Source organism: Artemia sp. Qi Xiang Cuo, chromosome 1 (assembly GCF_049724085.1).
Source record: "Artemia sp. Qi Xiang Cuo chromosome 1, ASM4972408v1, whole genome shotgun sequence".
NCBI classification, from domain to species: Eukaryota; Metazoa; Arthropoda; class Branchiopoda; order Anostraca; family Artemiidae; genus Artemia; species Artemia sp. Qi Xiang Cuo.
The window spans coordinates 10820656-10841136 of NC_142794.1; the positions used below are offsets into that span (position 1 = coordinate 10820656).

The 20481-nt window shown below is 34.1% G+C and overlaps 1 protein-coding gene across 5 annotated transcripts in view; it reads right to left on the minus strand.

The window, feature by feature from the left end:
* LOC148956003 (uncharacterized) overlaps nt 1-20481 on the minus strand; it is a 166747-nt gene that overhangs the window by 17698 nt on the left and 128568 nt on the right. For all 5 annotated transcript variants that reach the window (XM_089088828.1, XM_089088975.1, XM_089088900.1 and 2 more), the window contains 3 exons: nt 19703-19797; nt 15640-15796; nt 12452-12674 (listed from right to left, as the gene is read on the minus strand). In XM_089088828.1, coding sequence (XP_088944954.1) covers nt 12452-12674; nt 15640-15796; nt 19703-19797 — 475 coding nt within the window. The remainder of the gene's footprint in view (nt 1-12451; nt 12675-15639; nt 15797-19702; nt 19798-20481) is intronic.

A 20481-nucleotide genomic window follows, 5' to 3' on the forward strand; every position in this document is an offset into this window, starting at 1 on the left:
TTATTGACATAATTCTGACTGTCAATATCTGAATCGTCGAAGACCTTATTTTCTTCAAAATATTAAGAAAATGGCATAGCAAAGCAACTAATTAAGTTTTACATCTACAATTAAGGTCTAGCATCTATTTTCAAATAAGTGCACGTATTTATAAAGTAAAACACGTATACGTACATAAATAAAACTCCTATTTATGGACTAGGTTCTAATTTGCGAAATGAACAAAATGCCAGGGGCAAAATCAGCAATTGCCAGGGGCGGCTCTAATTTGCGAAATGAACAAAATGCTTCAGCAATTGCGAGGGGCGAATCTCTAGCATTTTTATTGGAGGGGCAAGAGAGGTCCATATCTGGATAGTCAAAGGGCATGGGGTGTATAATATTTTTTTTCTCCACATTATTGGGGGGGGGGGGGAGCAACTGCCCCCCCCTTGCCACCCCCAAACGACGCCCCTGGCAATTGCATAACAGCAAACAAAAAAATACCTAGTCTCCTTTCATAGTAAATTGAACCACGTCTATCAACAAGTGGCGTCAATTCATGAAAATTTAGAGGGGTTAAATTATATTTTTCAAAATCAATAGTGAGGGTTAAATTTATAATTTTATGAATTTTTACAATAGAAATACCGCATTTTCACCAAAAATACCCAAACGTGTATTTTTCAAAAGCTTGGAGGAGGGGAGGGATAAAATATAAGGGGACACAGACCCTTTTCTGCCCCTTCCCCTAACATTTGACGCCATTGTCATCAACTTTTCTTTTGTTTATTACTACCGGCTTTTGTCTAGGCTTTTACTATAAAATTATTATGCCAATGATAACGAATTAGTCTTATAATCTACTTGAAACTAATGAATGTAAAGTAAACAGTAGACTATTTAAACAACCTGGAGAACAACTCATGAATTCTTTCCTTAAAACGTCGCTATCACACATAAACGTCGTATCTGATATTTTGAAATTTCTTGGACAATTGACAAAAAATAGTTTGCTAAACGGTTTCCAAAGAAAGGATCAACAGGCAAATGTAAGTTCAGTCACAGTTTGATCATACTCATCGATAAATCCCTGCTGACCCTCCCTTTGAAAGCCTTTTAGCAAACTATTATTTGGCAATTATCCAAGAAATCTGAAAATTTCAGGTACGACGTTTATTTTTTAAAGATTTTTCAAAACTACTTTCAAATTCGCTAAGGACGGGAGGGAGGGAGGGATCGTGTCCAAATTGTAAGACGAGGATTTTCCAACTAGTTTTCAGATTTCTTGGATAATTGCCAAGAAATAGTTTGCAAAACGGTTTTCAAAGGAAGGATCAACAGGCAAGTGTATGTTCAGTCACAGTTTGATCCTACTGATCTATAAATCCCTGCTGACCCTTTGAAAACCCTTTAGCAAACTATTATTTGGCAATTATTCAAGAAATCTGAAAATTTTAAATTTCTGAAAGCGAATAGCTTTCATCGAGGGGCTAGCAGACTTACAGGCCCCCCAGAGATTATTTTTCTCCTACAGCCCCTAGGGAGACCAGGCAGTAGTGGATCCAGAGGGGGGGCACGCGCGCCGCTAACGTAGTCTAAAGTAGTGTAATTTACTTAATTAACGCAAGTTTGCGTTAATCAAACTTGCTCCTAAAGCAAGTTTATCGGATCAACCTATTCCTCCCCTCCTAAAAAAAAAAGAAAAATTCTGGATCCACCCCTGAGACTAGGGGTCATCCAAGGATCTAGAGGAAAGGGCCTCTTAAGCATATGGTTAAAATTAAGATTACGATTAGACACTCCCTTTGAAAACAGCTTAGCAAATAGTTTTGAAAACAACTCGTAAGTATGAAAATTTCAGATGTGATACTTACGTGTTACGTGTTTTCTGTTTAGTTTGAATTTGTGATATTTTGACTCAATGTATATTTTTGCATGACGATGGCTATGGCTGTGATTTTCATATGTTTTAAATATTTAGTGTCTTATTATGACAAAAACTGCCACTGATCGGCATGACCGTTTTTATGGCGTTTGAAAATAAAATCGTCATCGTTATCGTGTTACAGTTTGAGCTGTTCTGAGTTCAAATGAATAAATCGACTTTTTTCTAATAGATCTTAATAAGATATACTATAATATAGTAAAAGCACACTGACAATGTTTCTTTGATTTTATGGTTGCAGCGTCAGATGCAACCTAGTAAAGTACGATCTCTAGCCAATCGTAATTATCGTAAAAGCACTATTAACTATGTATATGAATAAGGAGATTTCCAACAACTAAATATAAAAATTGGAAAACGATTTCCGCTGTCAAATTGTAAAAAATAATTTATGGATCTATCTTGACTGAGTCCATACTAAAATGCAATAGAGGACGTTATTGGTTCTGAAACATAAAAGGGAACATCGAGAAAATGGACATTCCTTCTGTCAGACGATCATGTAATTAACTTGGTCCATTTAGCCTATAAGCGCTTCAAATAAATTTTATTAATGCATTTGCGTGTGTGCATAAACTTGAGACATTTCCAGACCGTAAGATAATCATCCTTCATGGCCAAAACATATAAAATATCTTTAAGGCACATAAAACTGAATAAATTCATGCAACATACATTTTATCTGAACCATGCCACACAAATTACATATAATTAGGAACCGTCTTAAAACAGTTTTGTCGGATATGTCAATCGAACATATTTATTTTTCAATGATAGTAAATGTAGGAAATGGCACAAAGCAGAAATAATGGAAACATACAGTATTTAAGAAATATGAATTAGACTGCCATGCGGGGGGTTAGGTCATCATGCCTCTTACTTTGTATAAAAACGAAGTTGAAATCAAAGAAACATCTCAGGTGAAAATGAGTCCATTGCCGATTTGATCGAACCAGCAAAACGAGACAAAGTGTACAGTCTGGGTCTAGAAAAAGACTCAACTAGAATAACACTCAACTAGACTCAGTTTGATGGAATCAAAATACTTTTGTGTGATGGATATAGAAACTAGTTAGTTAAAATATAAAAAAAGCCTTTGGTGCCAAGGCCTCGCAGAGTCTTGCAGCAACCGTGACTCGTCAGTTGCAACTGCAGAGCAAGACATGCAACAATTTCCCTTGGATCAGGGTCAAAAGGCACCACAGTAGTCCTTGATAATATTCCCTGTCAAATTTGATTGAGAGTCAATGGACCATTCTCAGGAACAGAAGTGGCAAGAATGCAGATGGTCCCTCATAGAGACATCGAGTACAAAGACCCGAGACCATAATCATACCTGTTGGGTAGCCTTCATTGGAGGAATTCAGCAAACCAAGGCTTATTACGAGAAATATTTAGACATCCTCTCTTTTTTTCCTCCTTCCCCACAGAGCTAGAATCCATCCAGTACTCTGAAAAGGTTTAACTAGGACATCAACAATTATTTGTAACTAAGATTGGTTGATATTTTTTCAGTAATTAACGTGATGACTAAAATGTAGCCCCTACCCTTGACTTAAGCATAGCCATAAGAGCAGATACCCTTGAATTAACATCCAACAATCCTGTCTGGTAGATGTCCTGAAGACCCACATTTAGGGATAAACTTACCCCGCATAACTTTGATAGGGTACAAACTCCCAAGCGACAAAACTGAAAAACTAAGCATTACATCTCGCTAAGTTGAGAGAGATCCGACCACTATTTTTTTACGGATCCCACAAGCGACTTATCAGGAGAACTACTCTTACTTTTGACTAAGTTCAGTTGGCTCGTCTGATCGAGACGTCCTCGAGAAAAAAATCTAGTTGCCCTTTCCTATTCCTTTCCCTATGAAGTTCAGACTACTCCTAATCCCTAAAAAGCATAACTATGACATGGGCTATTATTCCCTATCAATTCTCGCTAAGATTCCGTACCCCTTTTGGCATATAGCCTGACGACAAGAATTTAGGGGCCCACTAGCCATATACAGGATGTATCAGGTACAAAAGACAGAACTATGATACTTACTCTTACTTCACACCGAATGTGATTGAGATCTGATAACCTATTCTGTTGAGTGTCAATAAATAATATACAGACCCCCTATCCCCCTTCAGGGGAAAAATATACATGCGTAAATTATTCTAAAGATTAGCATGGGTAAAAACCCAACAAAGAGAAAAATCTCTAAAAAAAAACACAAAAAACAAACAAACGAGACTGTGGCCAGTGGAGAGGAAAGAAAATAACAGAAACAAAACAACGCGGATATTTCGCCTGTATACAAACAAGGCCTCTTCAGCACGAAAGACACACAAGAAGAACAAGATAAAAAAAAAAAAAAAAAAGATAAAACTAAAAACCAATAAAACCACCACCACCACCACCACCAAAAAAAAAAAAAAAAAAAAAAAAAAAAAAAAATGTACAGTCGTCGCAAACTAATTCACGTAGGGAAAAGATGCTAAAATAGAGTTACTTCAGTGAGGACACCAGAGTAACTGAAGTTACTCTGTGTCCTCACTGAAGTAACTCTATATTAGCATCTTTTCCCTACGTGGATTAGTTTGCGTTACTTCAGTGAGGACACAAGTTACTCTGTGTCCTCACTGAAGTAACTCTATATTGCATCTTTTCCCTACGTGGATCAGTTTGCGCCGATTATACATTTTTTTTTTTTTTGTTGTTGTTTTATTGGTTTTTAGCTTTATCTTGTTTTTTTTATCTTGATGTTCTTGTGTGTCTTTCGTGCTGAAGACGCCTTGTTTGTATACAGGCGAAATATCCGCGTTGTTTTGGTTTCTGTTGTTTTCTTTTCTCTCCACTGGCCACAGTCTCGTTTGTTTGTTTTTTTTTTTAGAGATTTTTATCTTTGTTGGTTTTTTGTCATGGCTGGCCAGTTCGGCTTAAGATCTTTCATTAGCATGGGTGAAAAAACAAATTAATGTCATATAGGGTTCAATGCTATCTTTTTTCTTCTTTTTTTTCAAATTTATCCGGCAGCATTATATTACTTGTTGCCATAGAGTTTAACTTCTTTTTGCAGTTTTATTTCCCCCTTCAATCCTGCAATACTGTATTGTTTTTGGGACATTTATCACAACCTTTACCACCTTTAAGAGGTGGACATTTAAAGGGAGATTTTAACGTCTTCAAGATGGGAGGGAGATTAAAGGGGATTGTTCCACCTTTAAAACTTCAGCGTTCCAATTCCCTTGAGATTTGATGTTCTTTGGATTACTCCAAAAGAGCTTCTGTAAGTATTTCCTATTTACAATCTTCGATAGAAATTTTCAATTAGTTTTGTAAACAGATATACCAAGGGGAGGAGTTTTAAGCCCTGCTATCTGGTCCAGTCCTTGCATTTATAGGGGAACATCCTCAAAAACCCATATCTAACATACAGATTGCCCACTCAGTCCACGCTAAATCTGTCAGTGCGAAGCGTGGTCTTACCACGATTCAATTCACAAAGCACAATGAGGTGTTGTGCCTAGGTTGAAGTTCAACTTTGCCACGAAAACTAATAAGAAAGCGTCACAAATTGTGACAACAGTCTAACAACCTAACCATCTCTCGACCTATGGAATACACTGATCATTAATCAGTATACAGAATAGTAACGCATGCCTTTGTAAAGCCTATGCGAGTGTATTGCACTCTTTTGATAGATGCGAAGTTGAATTTCGACAGTCGAGAAACTTGATAGAAAGCATATACTTAGTGCTAACAATTTCAACTGAAAAGCGGGTCACAGCTCATGAACAGAGAATGTTACCGACAACTTTTGGTGTAAAATTACAAACAAAAGAAAATTTTACTGGTATATGTGATTGCAAGAAATTCAGTTGAAGATTTGAAAAAATCGAAAGAATAAAAATGCATATCCTCAATATCTGAAAAACTATTCCTGGCTACTTTTATTTTAAGTTTTACAGTTTTGTTTAAAATTGGTTGCTTTTTTAAACAGAAACTATCAATGTTACTTATCTATTTAATTAAAAAAAATTCAGTCCAACATTTAGAAAGCTGAACAGAAATAAAAATAAATCAAATGCTTCATTTAAAAAAAATATTTAAAACCTATGTTTGAATTTGTGCTGCTTAATAATCATTTAACTACTACTACTACTAACAACTCACCGCAGCACCAAGCCGCCTGAGGCCGACAGCTACGCACGCTCCTCCTCCATCCCAATCTATTCAAAGCCTCCCTTTTTACACCCGCCCATGAAGTTCCCATGTCCTTTAAATCTTTCTTTATGACGTTCTCCCACCCCAGACGAGGACGACCTGCTTTCCGTTTAGCCCTAGACGGTTGGCCAAAAAGAACAATCTTCGGCAATCTGTCATCCTTCATCCACACAACGTGCCCTAGCCACCTCAACCATTCTTTCCTTATAGCCCTAAAGAGCTGTATCGAACCACATTTTTCGTGCGGCCCATTATTTGAAATTGAGTCAGTCAGACAGATACCCAGAACAATCCTCAGGCCATTTCCCTGGCAAACATCTAGCAAATCTTCATCTGCTTTTCGGAGGGCCCATGCTTCAGAGCCATATTTGACCACTGTCATCACTGTAGCTTTTAATATTCTAATCTTGGTTTGCAGATTTATCTTCCTATTCTTCCAAGCTCTTTTTAACTGTGAAAAACACCCTGAGCCTTGGCTATTTTACTTTTGACATCTTCACTGCTCCCACCGTCTTTACTAATAATACTACCAAGGTAAGTGAAGCTGTCCATCTGATCAATACTTTCATTATCCAACGTCACCTTATCATCTTCACTTATTCTTAGCTTTAGTGACTTAGTCTTCTTAACATTAATTTTCAACCCTATTCTAGCACCCTGAACTCGCAAAACCTGTAAAACTTCATTCATTTTGCTCACACTTTCATCTAGGATGCTTAAATCATCAGCATAATCTAAGTCCAGGAGACTTTTTCCTCCCCATTTGATTCCGTGGTCTCCCATTGCCTTTCCTGTGCTCCTTAAAACAAAGTCCATCAAAATAATCCATATAAAGGGGGATAGAACACAGCCCTGCTGATTTAATACAGAACCAGCTGCTAACCTCACTTCCTACCTTAACCGCAGCAGTGTTATGCTCGTACATAGCACTAATAATTTCAATTTATATGTCAGGTATACCCTACAAGGAAGCTTTTCTATCAGCAGAATCGAACGCTTGCTCATAATCTATAAAACTGAGGACCAAAGGTGTTTGACAACTCAGGCACTTCTTAATTATTAACCTAAGAGTGAAAATTTGGTCGACACATTCTCTACCTTTTCTAAAACCGGACTGTTCTTCTCTTAAAGCTTTGTCTAAGGCATCTCTCAGTCTAAAAAGTATCATATTACTAAGTAATTTACTACCAACAGAGACCAGACTAATCCCAAGATAATTAACACGCTCATTCTTATCTCCTTCCTTATATAGGGGTCTAATTAGGGCTTTTCTAAAATCCAAGGTACTTCTCCCTTTTCAAAAATCATTTTCAAAATCTTCAATAACTTCATTCTAACCCCAGAGCCACCATTTTTAAAAAACTCATTTACTACCCTATCAGCACCTGGAGCCTTATTATTTTTTAATCCTTTTAGTACTGTCGCTAATTCCTTCTCACAACAAAAATCTTCCTTCAAATCCAAGGTATAACAAACTTTTTCATTTTCCTCTATATTTCTTCCTTCAACTCTATCTTGGTTAAAAAAATTCTCAAAATGTTTAGCCCATCTCTCTTGAGTTTTTTCTTTATCACTAATTGCGGCCCCAATCCTATCTTTAACTGGACCAAGTCCGCATTGACTACTCCCTCTCAATTTGTTAACATGCCAGTACAGCATTTTACTATTATGCCGTCTAGCTGCATCTTCCGGATCCTCGGCAATTTTATCCACGGCCTCCACTTCACACCTCCTTAGTTCATATTTTAATGCTTTCTCCACTTTCTTTACATTCCTTTTGTTTTCATATGAACTATCACTAAGGTAATTCTTGTACAAGTCCTTTCTCCTTTCTATCAAACATAAAGCTTTATCACTAATATTCTTAGCAGCAGTTCTAGCTTTCTTCCTTACGACACCTTCAGCAACTTCACAAATTATTGTTCTAAAATTATTCCAACGATCTTCCACATTATCAAATTTTATATTCTCAAGTATACTATTCAACTGTTCCTGGAAATTTTATCTCAAATTATCATCCTGGAGTCTACCAACTCAATAAATTCCCAGGAGGTAGTTACCCTTCTAATATTTCAGCTTTAAATTAACCCTTAACACTACCAGATGGGGATCTTTACGTTTAACATCAATAACAGCACTCCTATTTACCCTAGTATCTTGTATTAATCCTGCCAATCTTCAGTTTCCTATAACATAAACAATAGGGTTTTCTGTCTTACCATCACGTGAATACCTTGTTAACTCGTGAGCCGTTTTATGACCTAACAACGTATTGGTTACAGCTAGATTGTTATACCTACAAAATTGCAAAAGTCTGCATCCATTACTGTTTTCTTTTCCTACATCAAATTTACCTAGGCTTGAATACCATCTATCCCTATTTCTACCAACCTGGGCGGTAAAATCTCCCAGTAAAAACATCATTTAACAGCGGGTTATATATATATATATATATATATATATATATACATACATATATATATATACACACATATATATATATATATATATATATATATATATATATATATATATATATATATATATATATATATATACATATACATATGTATATATATATATATACATATATATATATATATATATATATATATATATATATATATATATATATATATATATATATATATATATATATATATATATATATATATATATATATATATATATATATATATATATATATATATATATATATATATATATTTGTTTATGTTGGAGTTTTCTAAATGTTGGACTGAATTTCCTGTAATTATATATACCAGTAAAATATTCTTTTAATTGAAATATTGACCAATATTGTGATATAATGAATAAGTTTCATCGTCGATTGCCTCAAAACCAAAAACAGAAAATTTTAAGAAACCATAATTTTTAACAAAGGATATTTTGAATAAGTTATTTTTTACATCTATTTAATTAATATCAAGCAAACCGAAAGGAAATCACTAATTACTTAACAAAGTAATGGTTATGTTTAAATCTCGTAGATTTAAATCTAACATTTTAATCTAACAAATGTTGATTTGTTAAAATGAAACTTCAAACTGAGATAACGAGTGAAAAGGATCCTTCAGATGTTCTTTACCCACAAATTTGCCAATCCACACCGGATTTCAGAGAATTTATTTCTGAATGGTTAAATTTAAAGTTTAACCGTTTTTTTCATAACGTCTTTCTAGTCTTTATTCTTTATCGAAAAATGTTTGAATTAATCGACCCTCCTAAAGTCCAAAAACTCTTTCTAATCAAAAATTTGAAATTGTTTGTACAGCCGCAGCAGAAAACTTACTATAATAATCAAACGAATTTCTTTATATTTATAAGAATTCCACAACATTTTTGTCTGATCTCTTAATCGCAAAAAAAAGTAATGGCACTTCTACATGCATAACATATCCCACAGCATAAGTATATATATGAACAGTAGTGAAATGTCATATACTATCCATTTAAGATTTTTGAAATACACTAATCTAGAACTCTCTTTATGACTCTACCTCTTCACCCAGGCGCAATGACAAATGTTTAGCGCATTACGACAGGCTTATACATATGCTGTTCTGACTGAATGCCAAGAATCTACTGAAACTATTGGTGAGACGCGCAGAGGGAAATCCTTTTCTGAGCACTTTAATCTGTATCATTTTTTAAGTAACTTTTCGCTACTTTTCGTATATATACTTATGCCGTGATGCATGCAGATTTAAAAAATGATAAATGATTGATTAATTTTTTAACTTTGTGACTTTTAAAGGAAAACCGCCCACTTTCCGTGATAGAGTGATGGAATACTACTTATTTATTTCGACAGATTTTTCTCTCCTATAGTGCAGAACGTTGAGTAGGGGACTGATTATGAAAACTTATTTTTGGTCAGTTAATAACTTTAGTGAAGGCAGTGTATCGGGAGATATCAACCTCTAGGGGCAGGGCCGTATCCAGGATTTTTGTTCAGGGGGGGTTTTACTAATTTTTGACTTTTTTTGGGAGGGGTTTACTAATTTTTGACTCAGTTTTCGACTAATTTTATTGATTTCTACCTAGGTTTTACTAATTTTTCGACTTATTTTCGAGTCGGTCAAAAATTTCGGGGGGGGGGGGGGTTCAAACCAGGTAACCCCCCCCCCCCTGGATACGGCCTTGTCTAGGGGTATCAGATATGATTAGGACAAGAATGTTTCTGTCACTAGCTCAACGACTACCAAACACAATTTTATGAGTTAGATACTGAAATATAAATATTAGTTAGCGACACATAAAAATTATAACTTATTATTTCTTATTTACACCCCTAAACAAAACGGTCCTTGTCAATAAAAGTTTGAGTACATTCAACTGGACGTTTTGGATGTTTACGTTAGATTATTACGTTATGTTGCGTTATAAAGATAAGATTGTCTCATAGAGAAATTAGCAAAAAATAAACACATGACACTATTCTCCTTCAATAAGGCTTCACGACCTGTAAAAAAAGGGGGAAGACACGAGTGCCAATTCTGGACAGAATTAAAAAATAATAATAAAGAAAATAATAATAGAAAATAAAAGAAAACCGAACGATTCGCACCGTTCACCTACTAATAGATATCAGCTAAGATTTGAAAAAAAAAAACGTTACAACACCTCTAGTTCACAGACTATCCAAACAATTTGATGCACTACATATTAAAATCATATCATGTTCCGCGGCACATTATTGTTATTATTGTTATTATTATTATTATTATTTTTATTATTACTATTATTAGCATTATTATTATTGTTATTGCTATTTTTATTAATGTTATTATTATCACCATCATTAAAGTTACTATCATTATTGTTATTACTATTATTGTTACTACTGTTATTACTACTATATATTGATGCTACTACTATTATTACTATTATTAGCATCATTATCATTGTTCGCGCTATTTTTATTAATGTTACTATCATTATTGTTATTATTGATTATTGTTACTACTGTTACTACTATTATAATATTATTATTATTTTTATTATTACTATTATTAGCATTATTATTATTGTTATTGCTATTTTTAATAATGTTATTATTATCATTATTATTAATGTTATTATTATTATTGTTATTATTATTATTATTATTGTAGGCAATAAGTGTGTTTATATATAAACATACAGTGTTTAAGCTTTGATGTTGCTCCTTACTTTCAGTTGAAAAACTTTTTTTTTTTAAATTTAATTTCTGATCTTTTTTTAAATAATGCTGGGAAATCCGGCGCCCCCTTCATAGCAATGTCCCTTCCCCCATGAAAACGTCCTCCATGGAAAGATCCTCCCACATAACGTGTGGGAATGTTACGTGTTGTTTCTCATTTACACTCCCCAACAGAACAAGGCTCATAAACGAAAGCTCGAGTTCTTATAGATACACGTTTTACACGCTTTCGTTAGGTTATTACGTTATTACACCTTATAAATTAACGATTTATTCATAAAGAAATAAGCAGAAAATGAACAGATAGCATTAACACCCCCCTCCCCATACCACCAAAAAATAGGAATCATAACCTGTAAAGAAAGAGGTGGACACACTCCTCAATCCTGTATAAAACTTTAAAATAATAACAACAATAATGAAAAATTGATCGCTTATTTTCTTATTGTGGATTTTGCTCTTACGAAGGATGAATTGTGAAGATTTATTTTTGATTAGTTTGATCTTACTTCATTGGAGGTAGGGCATCTAAAATTTTGTACACCAGAGGATATCAGCCTAGATTGGGGCAAAAATGTTTAGGTACCTTTAGCTCATAGACTACAAAATATAATTATATGTTCAAGATACTAAAATCAAAAGAAAATTAGTGCAACACAAAAACTATAACGTATTGTGTCTTATTTAGACTCCCCCCCCCCCAAAAAAAAAAGTGCTCATTAACAAAAGTTTGAGTTTACAGAGATATACGTTTTACGCGCTCACTTTACGATATAAGATAAGATTTACTCAAAAATAAATTTGCAGATGAACAATACATGGCACTAATTCCCATAAAGGCTCGAAGGCCAGTATAAGAGAGGAAGACCCGCCGATCATTTAACCACTAAATCAGAAAAAAGTTATAAGAATTATGAAGCCGATCAGCCAAAACTAATCTAACTTCAATACATAGAGAAAGAAAAATAGAGAAAGGTTAAAAACAAATTAAAAACTGTTGCTAGAGAGGTCGAACCGAGTGACACGGAGCTGATCTGGGCTTCATGTTCCATAAAGTATGACTTGTCGTTACAGGAATGTGAAACTTAGCATATACTAACCTTAGGGACTTGACTTCTTCGTTGCTGGACACTAACTCTAAACGAAGAGTTTGTATTTGATCTTTAAGCGTCATTATTTCTCCTTGTGAGGTATGGGCACTTGATCTATCTTTATTCAGGGTATTAACTACGGATATCAAATGTTGTTCTGTACTCTCTTTTGACTTTTTCTGGTTTTCTGATATCATCCTCTCGATGTTTAACTCAGTTTTCAACCTTTCGACTGAAAAATAATAAGTTGAACTGTCTCTAAAATCTTAAACTATAAATTAATAATAGATAAATAAACAATTTTTGGAGAACAATCTACATTGTCAAAACCTGTTTCGACAACTTTTTATTCTCTAATTTATTAGAACTTCCAATTTTAAGTCTTTCCTTATTTTGTTTATTCTGTATTGACTAAATATCCACCTGATTTAATAGCTACGGAGCTAGACCTACCTTTGAACTTAAATTAAATAATAAAAATAAGTTTTTTTAACTGAACCTGAAGAGCAACATTAAAACATAAAACGAAGAGAAAATAAACCGTATATGAAGGGGGTTTCCCCTCCTCAATACCTCACTCTTCACGCTACAGCTTTTAGTACTTTTAAAAAAGCCTCTTATTCTAACTAAACGGCCCTTGTGTTTCATGAAGCTTTCTTAGAGAATTGGAACAAAAGGTTAAACTTCAGCGTAAAGAGCGAGATATCAAAGAGGGGACAACCCCTCCTCAGTTCTTTTTATGTATCTACTGGAATCAAAATTGCGTTTCTTACAGTTTCGGTTACTATTTATTTTATTAACTCTGTAATAACTCAATACACACTTGATTTAGTAGCAACATGATAACTAACTAATTTCAGAATCCTTTCTATTACTGAAAATTCAACATTTCTCTTTCATTCATTTGCCTATTCTGTACCAGTTCAGTGTGCACCTAACCTAACAGCTACGAAACTTGACTTAACTTTAAAACCCAAAATTGCTAAACCAAGTTTTTGAAGAAAATGAACTATGTCCAAAACTGGTTTTACGACTTGTTTATTCCTTATTTAATTAAAAGTTTGCTCAACTTATGCTTATTCCTTACTCATTTAACTAAGCGCTATTCAACTTTTCTTTCTCTTTTTCAAATATTAATTATCGTTTAAATTTTGTACGTTATTAAATATTAAAATAATATATGCAAGTTATTATTAAATAATAAGTGAATTATTAAACATCCAAAATTACCCACTAAATATCATCTGACTTTGAGTTTCTTTAAGCTTGTAGTTTATCTAGGTTCTTTGAAGCGCATATGTTTCTTTCTTAAAGTGTTTTTTATGTGTCTTTTCTTTCTATTCCTTTATTAAAATGAAGTTGTAATATTTGCCTCCCTTAAACTTAGCTATTGAGCCTTGTGTTGTAATTGCGGTGATTTTACGTTAAATTTAACACTAATTAATAAATGAAACAATAATATAGCAATTTTTATAGTAACCTGAGAAAATTCGGTCATTACTGCGAAACTTAATCATCGAAGCTGTGAATTTTCGCATAAGCTCTTTTGGAGGCACGTGGTCCACCCTTCCCACCTTCATTGAGCGGATGAGGCTTTAGACAGGTGAAACGACAGGGAAGTTAAACCTAGGTGAAAAACGCCCCACCTTATCTACACTTGAAAAACTTCAAAATTTTACTCAAATTGGGGAATACTAATATCAGTATTGAATATCTGATGATGGCATCTAATTGCCAAACTGATAGACGCTAATTATTTCCTAAATATCTGAGGGCAAGTCTCGACATTAAAAGAAAATCGAAGTCCTTTAAATGTTGATAGTTAAAAAACAAAAAAGAAAACTTCACAGACATCACACTTGATGGGAAAAAGAACAAAAAAAAAAAAAAATCCGAAACAACACATGATGCAACTTTAAGGGATGTGGTTTGTCCACCCAAGAGTTTTCTGGCGCCTTCTCTCTCTGTTTTTTTTTTTTTCTTTTCTTTTTTTCACTCTTTTCTTAGTATAAGTTTGTCAATTTGGTTAATTAGTGGCACCTTTGTCAGTTGCCCCCCCCCCAAGATTTTGCTCTGAATCTGCCCCTGGGATGAACCGCATTGCTAAGAGCTATAGTTAAACTAAGACCCCCAGTCGAGCGCACAAATAACTCGTTTAATATGAACAGTTGACTAAGAAAACATCCAACAAGCTCAAATTCATTTATTTTTATTTATTTTTTGTCACGGTCACCTTGCAAAATAAAGATTTTGTTTTGTACCAATTCACATCAAATCTTAAAATTTGAAGTAAAATTTTGAGTGACTTGCATGCAAGTTGACGTAGAATTTGATGAGAATCAAGAATTTTACTGAAAGTATCAAAGCCACAAGGTCACATTCGTAGCAAGTACATTTACGTTTACTTAATATTGTTAAAGTTAATAGAATTTTGTAGAGAATAACGACATCCATCTTTCAGTGAAAAACAGCATTACGCCTCATTTTATTGTCATAAAAGAAAATGCTTCAGTAAGCATTCACTAAAAATTCATTATGAGGTGATTCTTATGAAAAAACAAAACCGTATTATTTTTTCAGATTTTGGAGCAAATAAATGCCTTTTTAACAATTTACTTTGGAATACTGATTAAACAGTAAAGATTTTAAAATGAATTTGCACACATTTTGGCAGTTATTGATGATATCACTCGCGACATCTTGTGCCACTATAAATTAGATGGCAATACTACCATTTTGAAAATGGCAAAAATATCAAGGTCTACAGAACGCTTACTTCTAAACGCTCCAAGATTATTTTTTTTTTAAGAAAAAACAGACACAATATCATTTTATTTATGCAAATTTTTCACTCATAGATGAACAGAGTGATTTTTTTTTACTGTATGACATTCAAATGACAATGAAACCATTACTGGTTTCATTGCATCCATTTTTGGCAGCTTATTCCTTAAAATACCGTGCCTCATGGTCAGACACTGGACAGGAAGGCCGATGGCTAAATGGTCATTAAAATTAGCTGTAATAGACCGCTATTGATCCCCACTACTCTTGAAGACTCTACAAGAAGGTTGCCGCATTAAGGTTGCCGAAATGAATATGACATTCAAAGCGATAAGACAATTAATGGAAAAAAACCTACCAGATTTTTCAAAATGTACAAAACAACATTTATATTTTAATTTAAAACAAAATACCTTCCTGTTCAAGGGCAAACGCTTTCGTACGCCACCTAGAAGGACTTTCAGGTCGTATAATTGGGGTGATATTACTAATTTCTGCTCTTCCACAAGTGTTGCACACAGGACTGGTTCCTTGCTGTCTCGCATACAAACCTTCGCTCAGAGCTAGTACCTAGAACATATATACATATATATATCAAAAAGACGAATTAATTCCCTATTCTTTTCTTCTGATCGACAGTCAGAAAATTTATTTCCGTTTTGTCAGTTTTTTTTTACGTGAAGGGCGTTTTTTTCTTCTCCTTCTCTCGTTCCTTCTCATTTTCATTTCTTTCTCACTTGTAAAGTTATCACGGTTTTTCACTTCCACATATGCGGTTAACACTTAGAAAGAGGTGTGAATAAGTTGGTCAGAATTAGCCAATAAAGAATTGCTCTGTCAATAAAAGTGACTCCACTTGAGTCTATAACCTTTTTTAATTGTGAATATTTTTGTACATATTAATAAACATACTGAGCAAACTGACATAAAAAAATTGTGTGGTGGTTTTAGCGATTGTGTCGTGGTCTAACCCTTCTCATAAGACTGTTCTTGGTTACAAAACCAGATAAAAACAACATACAGCTCATTTTTTAAATGCTGATTTACTAAATAAACGTCAAAACGTAATTTTTAAAGGCCAAATAATTTTTAAAAAGTCAATTCAATTCGTTGATACTTATTAAATATATACTTTATTACAAAAAAAACTAGACTAGAAAAAACTATACAATTGTAAAGATATTCCTGCTGAGACCGCCGTTCAGCCGTCCTCAGCGCATGAAAGAAGATAAATACCAAACAGAATAAAATACAAAAAATACAAAATCCAACAACAGTCTCATCATTTATGTTTGTATTTATAATTGAAATTAAAAAATAATCAATTGATAATTTTTATTAATTTGATAATTATTGATAATTTATTGATAATGTCCTTATTTATTTGTTCATTTTTTTTCTTACATTTTCTGAGGTAATCTCACTTATTTTAAGCAGCAGGAAAAAAGAGTTGGCTATCTGACACCTGCGTTCAGTTCCACTTCAGTAAAAAAAAATCATTTATAGAAGTGATAAAATTAGTCAAAAACGTGTCCTTAGACAAGTTTTTAGACAGACAAGCTTTTAGACTTGATCTTAGACAGATGTTTTTTTTTTTGTTTTTTTTTGCAATTCAAAGAATAGCTGATAACGATCAGGTCGCTTGATCTGATGATCAGGTCGCTTGATCTTGAGCTTGATCTGAAGACACGGGGTGGAAAGCTTAAAATACTAAGGATAGTAAAAGTAGAATCCTGACATTCTGAACTGGTTAAGATAAGACATTTATTTCAAAAAATCGCTATCACAAGCCCCAAGGGACCGAATTCGTATTGCAGGCTCAAAAAACAAAACAAGACGAAAACATCAAAAAAAGTTTAAAAACAACGACAAACTTAAAACTGGATAAATTAAGTGCGAATTAAGTTAAAAAAAAATTAACCTATAAACGTAATAAATAAATTAATCTATAAGAAAGTAATCAAAGACGTAGAAAGGAAGGAAAACGAGCGAACATATACAAAACGTAGCAACGCCTATATAAGTAATAAAAAGTAAGAAACTAGATGGCTTTTTGGTGCTTTTTTCTGTATCGTATGGAACAATTTTTTTTTTCATATCTGTAGGTAGAGCGAGGAACGAGGGCTAAGGTAGGAACGGACTGAGAAATAGCCCGAGGCAGGTGGAATCTGGGTGAGGAGTCTCTTTTGGGAAAACTTTTCCGTGCCATTTCGCCATAAAATTTTAAGAAAAAGAGAGGCACAATGTAATTATCCTGCACTCAAGTGTTCCTAACATGTTTTTTTTTTTAGGAGAAGAGAATATGGGAAATTACGTTCTTTGAAAATCATTCACAGGGATCTTTTCGGTGGAGCCGGGGCTTACCCCCCCCCCCCACAAAAAAAATCCTTTATGAAAAATTCCCTCACACGCAAGATTGAGCAGCCAAAGAGAAAGTACAAAATAGGTACCTCAGTATATCGATCATATTTCCTAAGGGGTAACAATTGGACTCGGTATCTAAAACAGTTTTAGGACAGGGGCTGGTTGGTCTCCAGGCACTTTCGACTTATAAAAAAAGGACTAGCACTCTAAAAAATTGTCCGCAAGTTTCCCAATGACAAATGCTATCTGTAAGCACTGGACAAATTGCAAATCATGGTTATTTGTTTTTTGTTTTTTCCAGGAAGAATTGTATTACCTAAGGGTCCTAGAAGATTGGGAGAGGGCTCATTCGAATAAAATTTAAAAGTTTAAGTGCCTTTTTAAGGTACCAAATAGAAGGCTGGGTGACTAACCCTCTTCCTTGCCCCTTTTCCCACATCCGAATTAAATTCTGAGAGCCATTCGGTTCATCGTAATTGAAAGGTCCAATAAATATGCCTCTGGGGATGACAAGACCCCCCACTTCCCTTAGGGAAAGGGCTGTAAGTTTTGCAATTTGTCCAGTACTTACAGATAGTATTTGTCATTGGGAAACTTACGGACAATTTTTTTAAAGTTCTAGTCTATTTTTTATAAGTCGAAAGTGACTGGAGACCAACCAGCCCTTTTCCTAAAACTGTTTTTGATACCAAGTCCTATTGTTACCCCTTAGGAAATGTGATCGATATACTGAGGTACCTATTTTGTACTTTTTCTTTGGCTGCTCAATCTTGCGTGTGGGTTAATTTTCCATGGGGGGTGGGATTTTCCGCAGGAGAAATTTTCCGGGTGGACATTTTCCACAGGGGGATTAATTTTTCGCAGGGAGGGGGTATTTTTGCAGGGGTTAATTTTCAGCGGGGGATTCTCCGGGGAGGAGGGGTATTTTACGGGGTCGTTTTCCACGCGGGGTATTTTACAGGGGGGGGGGGTAAACGCCTAGACCTCTTTCTTGGATGGATTCAATTATATCTGGCTCTTCTGTGGAGACGCTAGTGTTTCAAACTGGACATGTATTTTCAGGATGGGGCGAACAAGGGAATTATAAATCCTTAAAAAAAGGAAGGGGGATGTCAAATTCATTTAGGAACTTAAGAAGAGAGACGGACACAAAAGCTGTATGGATGATATTTTTAACCTTGATACACCACTTCAAATTGGAAGAAATTCTGACGTCAGGTAATTCAAAGAAGGACACAGAAATATATTTAAGTGAAGAATATATATATATATATATATATATATATATATATATATATATATATATATATATATATATATATATATATATATATATATATATATATATATATATATATATATATATATATATTAAAAGCAAGAAAAACCGGAAACTCAATCTAGAAAGGCCTCTGTTTATTGTTATTAATTTTTAATAATACCGGGCACCGAACTGAAAAAAGAAACGTGGTGACAGATAAACAGAAAACAAGTTAAAAATATATGGCAGCAAAGAGCCTAAGAAGGTGTGGCTTTCCTTTGAAGGCGTGATTGCTTTTGGAAATAACCACATTATTGCTGTTTGAATTTTTAGGCACGCAAAGTGTTGTCAAATCTAATTAATTAATTTGCTTATTTATTTTAACAGTTCAACACGGCAATATAAAATGGGATAATGTTTTAAAAAATTCATAATTTTGATGTTATTGGCTAAAGTTGAGGTTGTCAGGTAAGAATAGATCTAAGATGGGTCCAGGAGGTCAAAATTTTGTTTTATTTTCATGTTCTCGGTACTTTAAGTTAGCGATATACACAATAAGATAATTAAACTTTGCAGATGAAAAAAGTAAACAAGATGGTGCATAAATAAGGCAAAAATAGAAAATATAGTATACTCAGAGACTTTCCTAGGGTTGGTGGCGCCCGGAGAAAAATTCATTACAGCACTCCCCTGTTAGCTCAAATATAAGCAAAAAAAGCCGAATCAAACTGAAAAGTTGGATCGAAGTGGACAATTCCCAAGCCACAGCACCCTCCAAGCCACGGCATCCAGAGCAAATGCCGCGGTTACCCCCTCCCTAGAAACGGCTTTGAGTATACTGAAACTCAAACCTTCATTCCTTCACTATGTATCTTCTTGGCCAATTCACCATCTTTCATAACGGGGCTTTCTATATCACGGATGCTTTCTACCTGGTTTCCACTTTCTAAAACAAGAAGAATATTTTAAGGAGCACTAGCATTACTGATTCTCTTAACCAGTTACTCTTCATTACTCTTCATTAACCGGTTACTCTTCATTAACCGGTTACTCTTCATTAACCGGTTACTCTTCATTACTCTTCATTAACCGGTTACGATTTAGATTAAAAATACATTTACTGGGAAAAGTGTATACAATAATCTCATTGAGCCAAATTCTAGTTTTACACGAAAGAACACACGTAAGCTGCATGAAGTTGTGTAAGATAGAGATTGTGTAAGTTGTGTAAGAAAAAAAAAGTAAAACTAGCATATAATAATAATAAATTATACGAACAAAACAACAACATTGGAAGGCATGGGGAAGCAAGAAAGATTTCAATCAGGCCCTTTTTCCTTCTCTTTTTTTGTCTTTTTGTAAAATAAGGAATTAACTTGCTTGGTATTTCGGGATTGAAGCAATAGAGGGGAAAAGAGAAAATGTTTACGATGCCATATGGAGAGGTGATAGTATAGGGGAAGAACGAATCATGTAAAATACATGTTCGGTGGAAGAGTTTGTAAACGTTTTGATTTCAAAGCACCGTCATGTCATTCTTCTATCCCCGAGAACATAAAAATCGTATTCGTTTATTAAACAGCTCTCAAAAATGAACGCTAAGTTACGCTACTTCCGCAATCCCTAAAAA